The sequence below is a fragment of the Coffea arabica genome, chromosome 11c (assembly GCF_036785885.1).
Source record: "Coffea arabica cultivar ET-39 chromosome 11c, Coffea Arabica ET-39 HiFi, whole genome shotgun sequence".
Classification (NCBI taxonomy): domain Eukaryota; kingdom Viridiplantae; phylum Streptophyta; class Magnoliopsida; order Gentianales; family Rubiaceae; genus Coffea; species Coffea arabica.
This window is the reverse complement of record NC_092330.1, coordinates 42803490-42812741: the sequence shown is the minus strand read 5'-3', so window position 1 is coordinate 42812741 and position 9252 is coordinate 42803490. Positions and strand designations below refer to the sequence as shown.

Below are 9252 nucleotides of genomic sequence, written 5' to 3'. Positions count from 1 at the left end.
GCAAAAAAAAAAAAAAAAAAAGGAGAAATGCCATCTTGCATTTTTCTCAAAAATGAAAAGATTTTAAAAGACGCAAAACAAATGGAACACGCATTGCTGTGCAAATTTGGTGGCAGCTCATAATAAAATAAGGCAAGACAAATCATCTCATAGTCATCTCGTCAAAAAAAAAAAATCATCTCATTATTATTAATTAACCATATAGACTAAGGGCGGAAGCTCGGTGTCCGCGTCGGCGTGGTCGTCCTCCGCGTGGCGGCTGGGGATTCGTTTGTTTGATGCTGGCGTGGAGCGGATGCGTTCTTTAATTTTCCCCCCGCACTGTTTTCTTCTTTTCTTTCTTTCTTCTTGCTCGGTGAGAGGCTGGCTGAGGTCGTGGGTCACTTCTCTGCCACTTGCTCAGTCTTCTGTGTACCAACTCCACCAAGCTGAAGCTTTTCCTCCTTGTGCGGTCTTCTTTGCAGCTCAAGTTTTACCCTCAACTTTTACCCTCAACTCAAGTTTCACCTTGTACGACCCGTCTTTCGTCGGCCCTATTTGCCTGCATCCGTTAGGTTGACAACCCTCCAGGTCCCCCCCCCAAAAAAAAAAAAAAGTTAGATGCTAAGAAATAAAACCAAGACCAACTAAAAAAGTGCTTCGATAAATATAGTACAAAAGTAACGCCTACAACAGAAGAATTTGTATAGTATCATCGGGGGCTAATTAGTTACTCATGCACGGTTATATATCTAGGCATTACGTAGAGGGTACTGATGACACTACTGGTCAATCTTAATTTTTACTTCCGACCAACATAAATGTACAATTGAAGATTGATGGTACGGGAAAATGGAGGAAGAAGAAGAACAAGAAGATCAATCTTCACGGTCAACACCCTGCGCCTTGAGGTTGAGGTGGGATGTTTTCTTGAGCTTCCGGGGGGAGGATACACGGGACAACTTCACGGATCGGCTCTACTCGGCCCTAGATACGAGCGGCGTCCGAGTTTTCCGAGACAACAACGGGTTGACCCAAGGGGACCAGATTGCTGGAGGCTTACTCGAGGCCATTGAGGACTCAGCAGCTGCCATCGCCATTATCTCAGATAACTATGCATCCTCCGGGTGGTGTCTCGAGGAGCTTGCGCACATCTTCCAAAGCCCACGACTCGTCCTTCCGGTGTTCTACCGGGTTGATCCGTCGGATGTTCGACGCCAGAGGGGGCCATTCGAGGAGGGTTTTAAAGCTCTGGAGGAAAGGTTTGGAGTTCAAAAGGTGGTCAGATGGAGGAAAGCCATGGAAAGAGTTGGTGGGATTTCTGGATGGGTTTATAACAACAGGTAATGCCCATGATCAATGATCGTATACATTCATTTTTTGTTTCTCTCGTCTGTATTCATCGGCAAATGTTTTTTCATTCTTGAGCAATCCTTTTTCGTTTTTGTGATAGCTAAACAGTTCTTACAACAAAATTAGTACGTACTCTAAAAGAAAAGTATATTGCAAAAAAAAAAAAAAAGCGAAAACCCTAGCGCAGCATCATGGACATACAGAATTGGCCTTTCCTAACCATAAATTATCCACAATTAAGGAACAAGCTTTTGGTTCTTGGATACATGAACATATTAATGTTTGTTCGAGTTTCATAAGGTGACAGCGATATCAACTTCTCGAACATCCGCTAAAGACCTTTTAACAGCAGCATATTGCGCCTTTTTTTTTTTTCTTGTAGCAAATCATCTTTTTTACTGCATCCAAATACCTTCTAAAAATAATATGAAGACTAAAGAATATAAAAAATTAATGTTTCAAAATGTACACTGTATTACTAAAAAAAAAAAAAAGCCAAGACAAATTCGAAGTTAATACTATACCTTCTTATTTCCTGCATTCATGCTACTGCATTTGAAAAGGAAAGAAAATATTTTGGTATGTTAGAAACGTATTTCTCAAAAGATAACATGGGAAAAAGATTTGCAGAACACAAGCGGTAGCTCTATATTGTGGCTCGGGTAGTCCACCATCTAGGCTTCGGAGGGAGATGACATTAGAAAGTAATATATTTTTTCGAGTGCTCTTCAAGAAAATAAAATTTGCATGATTAATTAATTGGAAGCATATATAGTTGGCACACCATTTTGTCAAAAAAATATATTGTCGGGACCATAATTTTTTGTATCTTCTTTTAAAAAATCCTCATTGGTGGCAAAATAAACCAATTTTCTTGAATTTTCTTTTAAAATCTTAGTTATTTTCTTGTAGTCAAGTAAAGATCTTTAGCTGTTTTCCTATTGAGTAATCAGTATTTTATTTGAAATCCTCATTTGTGTGGTAGTTTCCAATTTTTCAAGTATGTTATGCTATAAATAGAGCATTGATTAGAGCATTTTCCAAGGAGAGTCAGCAGAGTACTTGTAGGATATTTATTGTGGCGTGACTTTCTTCTATAATTTAAGATATCAACAATATGATCAGTTGTATTGATTATTCTCTTTTCATAAGTAATCATTTTTATTCTCTTTTCACAAGTATAATTCTTGTGAGTGTCTGTAGTTTCAATATTGGGCTGTGCGTTGAGGCGAAATATGAGAACTTGGATCCATCTGCAAGAACCAACACACGTAGGCGGACTTATACTTAGTAGGTGGAATCGATTAATTAACTTTGTGGCATTCTAAAAATTTCAAAAGTTTAGGGCATTATAGAGCAAAATGAGTCCAAACGACCAAAATACTGATGTATTGAAGCTTGACTTAATTTATTATAACAAACTTAGAAACAGCGTCAAGCTTGGCTTGATTATATCATTTCTAGCCAATTTTGAACGACCTCTCGAAAAAGTGAAATGGAATCGATCCTTTGTTTTTTTCTTTCATATGATTGTTACTAGGTATCAGGTTTCTTTTTTTTTTTTTTCTTTTTTAGGATCTCTCACTTACGTTCCTTTTTCCGATACCATCTAACCCATTTCTCCTCCCCTAATGCCTCCTCTCCCCCGCCTATCTCCTTGAAAAAAAAAAGTTGAACTTATGCTGAGTTGGTGAAGTTAACAAGTGTACAATCTTATTCAACGGCTATCCTAAGCATGTTTTTTTCCTTTTAACGGCTACCCTAGGGCCTAGGTTGTGAAAATTGACTTGCCAAAAATGAACAAAAAAACCAAATTAAATAAGACCGCATCAAAACAATATTCTTATTATCACCATGTAGTTTTATTGCTACATCCACTTGTACTTTACTATTAATACTTCACGTGCAAAGCACGTGGTTATATTATTTCAAAATATATGTATTATTTTTTTTACTTTAGACAATTGTTTTTAGGATACATTATTTAGAAATCATAAATCTAAAATTTTTCAAACTTTTCTAAACTATGAGGTTAATTTGTAGCTTAAATTTTAACACACAAATATTAACACCATTATGTTTTGTCAAATTTATTATATATTCATGATATTGTTACACTTATTAAATCATAAAAGTTGTAATTTATAATACACAATAGAACGTTGTTAAGCAGTACAAATAGATACACAAGCCAAATATGGAGCGGTAAATAACTTTGATAAATAATAGTAAAGTAATGGCTCAAACTGTAAATTTAACTTCTAGAAGGTATTAGAGTAAATGAATTGGTTTCTACAATTTATGTTACAGATTTTGATGAATAATTGAAAAAGAAAATGACCAAAATACTAAAGGTTTTGCCATTCGTACTGGTTTTTTGAATGATACGTAAAATACTAATATTTATAACTTTAATTATCTTTTTATTTTATAATACGCTTGTCTTGGTTGTTAAATTGTCTTCTGCTTGACTTTTCTTTTCTGTTTATATTTTATACTTGGATGACTATAATACGTGCAGCAGTTTGGTCAATGATAATGTATTTCAAATCAACGATAACATGCATAACATGAAGGCTAAGGTCGTGACTAATTCAAAATTGTCAAAGAAGAATCTGAAGCTATGGAAATTTGTTGAAATGTGTTCTATTTAAGCAATATTGTCCAATGTTCCATAGTATTACTCTTCAATCAGCTGAAATGTGTTTAAATTTGTTGAGACTGAATGAGGGGTTGGTACTTGGTAGGAGCTTTGCATCTTAGATGACAGTATATCCTAATTATAATTCAACCTTCTTCTGCAGGCGAGATTTTTAAATACAGAACTATAGGCTATCGTAGAGTTGTGAAATCGCAACAGTTTAGCTAATGCAATTTCTTACTTCATATTACACTGCTGACTAGTGGTATTAATTTGCGCAATGGCACTCATGCGTTCCAAATTTATTTGATTTGTTCTCAGCGAAGAGTCGGATTTGATACAAAACATAGTCAAAAGGATTCTGGCTGAACTGAGCAATTCCCCTGTGGTTGTGGCTTCTTACGTTGTGGGACTTGATTTTCGTCTGGAAGAATTAGTGGAATTGTTAGACGTCAAGCAAAATGGCCTGCAAGTTCTGGGTTTGCACGGACTGGGTGGAATTGGTAAGACAACTCTTGCCAAGGCTCTCTACAATAAACTTGCTAGACACTTTCAATGCCGCAGCTTCCTTTCCAGTGTTAGAGAAAATTTTAAAAGTCAGCAAAATGGTCCTGAATTCCTTCAGAAAAAGATTGTTGGTGATCTTTCTTCACACAAGGTGCCTCCTACTTTCTCTGATGCCAAATCTTATGTGCTAGAAATGAAGAGGATACTGAAACAAAACCGAGTTCTTCTAGTTTTAGATGACATTGATGATGCAGGACAACTTAAAGAACTAGCTGGCTCGAGAGAATGGTACTCTGAAGGAAGCCGGATAGTAATTACTACTAGAGATGCGGCAGTTTTGCCAACTGATTTTGTGGATAAGATTTATGAAGTGAAATCTTTGGGAAACTCTGAGTCACTAAAACTTTTTAGTCACCATGCATTTAGAAGAGAGAATCCCACAAGAGCTTTCCTTAATTTGTCCAAAGAAATTGTCTCCTGTACCGGTGGACTACCGTTGGCACTAGAAGTCTTTGGTTCTCTTTTATACGGTAAGAGAATAGTAGAGGAGTGGCAAGATGCTTTGGAAAAGCTGAAACAGATCCGTGGGCCTGAACTTCAGGGTGTCTTGAAGATAAGTTATGATGCCCTTGATGTTCAAGAGCGGTCGATATTTCTTGACATTGCATGCTTGTTTCTGAATTTGGAAATGAACAGAGAGGATGTAATTGATGCGCTGAGAGGCTCTTATTTTGGAGTAGAGACTGCGGTTACTACTCTTGTTTCAAGGTCCCTTATAAAATTTATCGATTCTGAGCAGTTATGGATGCATGACCAGATTCGAGACATGGGAAGACAGATAATTGTAGAAGAAAATTTATCAGATGTTTATGGGCGCAGCAGAATCTGGAATCCTGCCGATGTTTTGGGTCTCTTTCAAGACGGAAAGGTTGGTTATACTGGAGATTCTAACCTTTACTTCTTGTGAAGCTTTTGCTTATACGTCTTTCACTAGTGTATGATTGGTCTCGATTGCACCGTCCAAAACACGAGAAAATGCGTGTGCAGACTAAGATGGTGAAAATCATACTGCATGCTTTGCTCTTCTTTCCAAGTCATAACAGATTTCTCGACTTCCTTTTCTATTAGGGATTTTGTGGTTGCACCATGCTGACATTCACGCATAATTGTTTATTTCTTGATGATTGCAGGGTACTCGAGATATTCAAGGAATTGTATTAGACCTTGAAAAGAAGAACTTCCCTAGGGATATAAAGGCACGGGCAATTGCATGGCAACAACTTCGTCAAACACCCAATTTTACCTCTGCAGGAACATACCTCTGGGAGATATACAAGGAACATCATCACCGTTATGCAACAAAAGATGGTGAAGTCATACTTAATGCTACATCATTTGAATCAATGGTGAATCTGAGACTGTTACAGTTCAGCAATGTGAAATTGGAAGGACATTTGAAACGTTTACCTGCCCAGTTAAAGTGGTTACAGTGGAGAAAATGTTCCCTGAGAAGCCTTCCTTCTGATTTTTTCCCAAGGGAATTGGCGGTCCTTGATCTCTCAGAAAGTAAAATTGAAAGAATCTGGGGACGGAAATGGTGCTGGCATGCTCAACAGGTACTTCTGATTCTATTATCGTTTGGTTGGTCTCTCGATTTAGTTATTTTGGATAATAACATGCATCACACATTATACAAGAAAGTCAAAGTGATGTAACTGGTCAAATCTTTTGCTTTTTTGCCTTTGTCTACTATTAAGATTCCCCGAAGTCAAGAAAACATATTGTGTATAGGTTTGTCTAGTAAGGATCTGTTCTCACATATAAAGTGGATTCTGCTTGCAAGACTCTGATTGCATTCATAATTCAACCAAAGAGAAGCTTTCTTTTTGCACTATGGTCTCCCTGCAGTGATCTAGAACCTTTATAACACAACGAGTTCTTCAATATGCGTCTCATCCCGTTTCTTTGACAACTATATGTTTTGCTGTTTTCAGGAATGATGCAAATGATGAAACATTTTGATACTTTTAACTTTTTGGAAATAAATGCAAATGTGCATTTGCTTAACTTTAATCCGTCATTCTTTTCCTTTATCCGTGCAATCTATTTCTTTATAGGTGTCAAATAACTTAATGGTTATGAATCTTCGCCGCTGCAACAACATTACTGAGATCCCTGATTTATCTGGGTATGAAAAATTGGAAAAGCTGATCCTGGAACGCTGCACCAAATTGGAGAAGATTCACCAATCAATGGGGAACCTTCGATCATTGCGTCATTTGAACTTGAATCATTGTTCAAGCCTCGTTGAATTTCCTGAAGATGTTTCGGGACTTAAAAATGTGGAGATTCTAACCCTCTCTGGTTGCACAAAGTTGAGGAGTCTTCCAAAGAATATAGAATGCATGATTTCATTGAGGGTACTTCTACTTGATGATACTGTGATAGGGCACCTACCAGAGAATATTTTCAGGCTAACAAAACTTGAAAAGCTTAGCTTGGGAAGATGCTCGTCACTGAAACGACTGCCAAGACACGTAGGGAAGCTAATATCTTTGAGGGAAATCTCTCTATACCATTCTGCATTGGAGGAAATCCCTGAATCTTTTGGTTCCTTGCGGAGTCTTGAGACACTAGATCTGAAGTGGTGCAGATCACTAACTGTAATTCCTGAATCTGTTGGCAATCTCAAATCATTAACAAAATTCTATCTTAGTGGCAGTTCAGTAAAGCTTGTGCCATCATCTATTGGTTACTTGTACTATTTGAAAGAATTGTCACTTGGAAAATGTTTTCATATAAAAATGCTGCCTGCTTCAATCGAGGGGCTATCTTCCTTGACAGAGCTTCAGCTAGACGACATGCAAATTACGGGTCTACCAGATCAGATTGGTGCCCTTATATCAGTCAAGAAACTTGAGATGTGGAACTGTAAATTACTTAGTTCACTTCCTGACTCCATTGGAAAGATGTTGGCTCTGGAGAAATTGATCATAACAAATGCTGCCATTACAGAGTTGCCAGTATCTATAGGTTCGCTGGAAAATCTCTTTATCTTAAGATTGAACAAATGTAAGAATTTGCAGAGATTGCCAGATTCATTTGGAGACTTGAGGAACTTGCGCCACCTGTTAATGGAGGAGACTGCTATGACAGAATTACCTGAAACCTTCGGTAAGCTTTTGAACTTAATGATATTGAAAATGGCAAAGAAACCGGACGGCCAACTTGCTCAGAGTACAGAAACAATAGATCCAGTTATAAATGTAGAAAGGGAAGCTGAATCGATTTTGCTTCCACCTTCTTTCTCAAAGCTCATCTCGTTAGAAGAATTTGATGCTCGAGCATGGAAGATCTCTGGGCAACTACCTGATAATTTTGAGAAGTTGACATCATTGAAAATTCTGAATTTGAGTCATAATGACTTTTTCAGCCTGCCGTCTAGCATGAGCGGACTCTCCGTTCTGAGAGAGCTTTTCCTATCCAGTTGCAGCAAGCTTAAAGCTCTTCCTCCTCTTCCCTCGAGTTTGCTGAATATTAATGCCTCAAACTGCATAGCACTCGAAAGCATACACAGCCTTTCAAATTTGACGTGTTTGCAGGACCTAAACCTCGCAAACTGTGGAAAATTGGTAGACGTCCCAGGTATTGAATGTTTAAAATCATTGAGAAGGTTGCACATGGTTGGATGCAGTTCATGCGCCGAAGCGGTCAGGAAAATTGACAAGGTACTCTCTCTCTCTCTCTCTCTCATAGTCAGCTTATGGTGAAGTATCTCTGTCCCTGCGTTCGCAGTATTGGATGCCCACATGCATATTATTATTATTATCTGCAGAACTTGCATGTTTTTTTGTTGGGTTTAAATGCAGGTTGCCCTGAAGAATCTGGGCACTTTGAGTTTTCCTGGAAGTGAAGTTCCAGACTGGCTAACTTCAGATGTGGTTAGCTTTTCGAAACGCAAAAACATTTCGCTTAAAGCTGTAATCATTGGTGTCGTCATCTCTGTGGATTGTGGAGGACTAGTTGATTCCCGACATCAGCTGCCTGTAGTACCTGGTGTTAATGCAAAGATCCTCAGGCTGAACGAAACAGTACATACTTCTGGCATGTTCTTGGCAGGAGTGCCTAGAACGGACGAGGATCAAACTTATTTGTGCCGGTACGAGGACTATCATCCCTTAGTTTCCATACTAAAAGATGGCGATAAGATAGAGGTTGGAATGCAGAACCTTTCAATTTTTGAAGGGCTGCAGCTGAAGAAGCGGGGAATACATTTGATATTTGAAAATGATGATGATTATGATGGGGATGAAGAATCGTTGGACCAAAGTCAACAATCCATATCAGAGAGGCTAAGAAGATTCATAGGTTCTCCCCGAAAAGGTGATCTTATCACGGGCTCAGGAGGAGAAAATAAGCAAGAACTGCAGAAGCATGTCTCCGATTGCTGCCAAGGGATATTGGGCTATGCTAAATATAAGCGAAGCCTAATTGTCTTAATCTCACTGATTCTAGGCATAGCGTTTGCCTGGTGGCTAAAAGTTTAGACTGCATTGTACCGTACGAATTAATTCAATGGTTTTGGTTGCCAGATAAAATTGTAGTTTTAATTAATCAATCAAACTCCATTTCTCTGTTATACAGGATGCTTGCCATGTGTCCCTTACCCAATTGCTCCTCTCTCGCCCTTTTTTTTCTTTTTTTTTGGGGTGTGCTCTGTGTGTGTGTTCAAAATGCCCGATTCCATTTACTTGTGCCATAAAAGAGGAAAA

General features: G+C 38.1%; 1 protein-coding gene across 1 annotated transcript; it reads left to right on the top strand.

Annotated features, from left to right (window-relative positions):
- Positions 1-361: 361 nt before the first annotated feature.
- On the top strand, positions 362-9119 carry LOC140016790 (uncharacterized). Its single transcript, XM_072070632.1, has 5 exons — positions 362-1322; positions 4295-5408; positions 5671-6096; positions 6598-8208; positions 8350-9119. Exons 1-5 carry the CDS (start codon positions 832-834, stop codon positions 9025-9027), a joined length of 4320 nt encoding a protein of 1439 aa, XP_071926733.1. The 5' UTR covers positions 362-831; the 3' UTR covers positions 9028-9119.
- Positions 9120-9252: the final 133 nt, after the last annotated feature.

What these genes read in the sequence shown, in the direction of transcription:
- LOC140016790 (XM_072070632.1), top strand. Translation starts at nt 832, where the DNA reads ATGGAGGAAGAAGAAGAACAAGAAGATCAATCTTCACGGTCAACACCC. An exon ending in GTCTCTTTCAAGACGGAAAG is followed by an intron (nt 5,409 to 5,670) that starts GTTGGTTATACT and finishes TGATGATTGCAG; the next exon opens with GGTACTCGAGATATTCAAGG. An exon ending in CGGTCAGGAAAATTGACAAG is followed by an intron (nt 8,209 to 8,349) that starts GTACTCTCTCTC and finishes GTTTAAATGCAG; the next exon opens with GTTGCCCTGAAGAATCTGGG.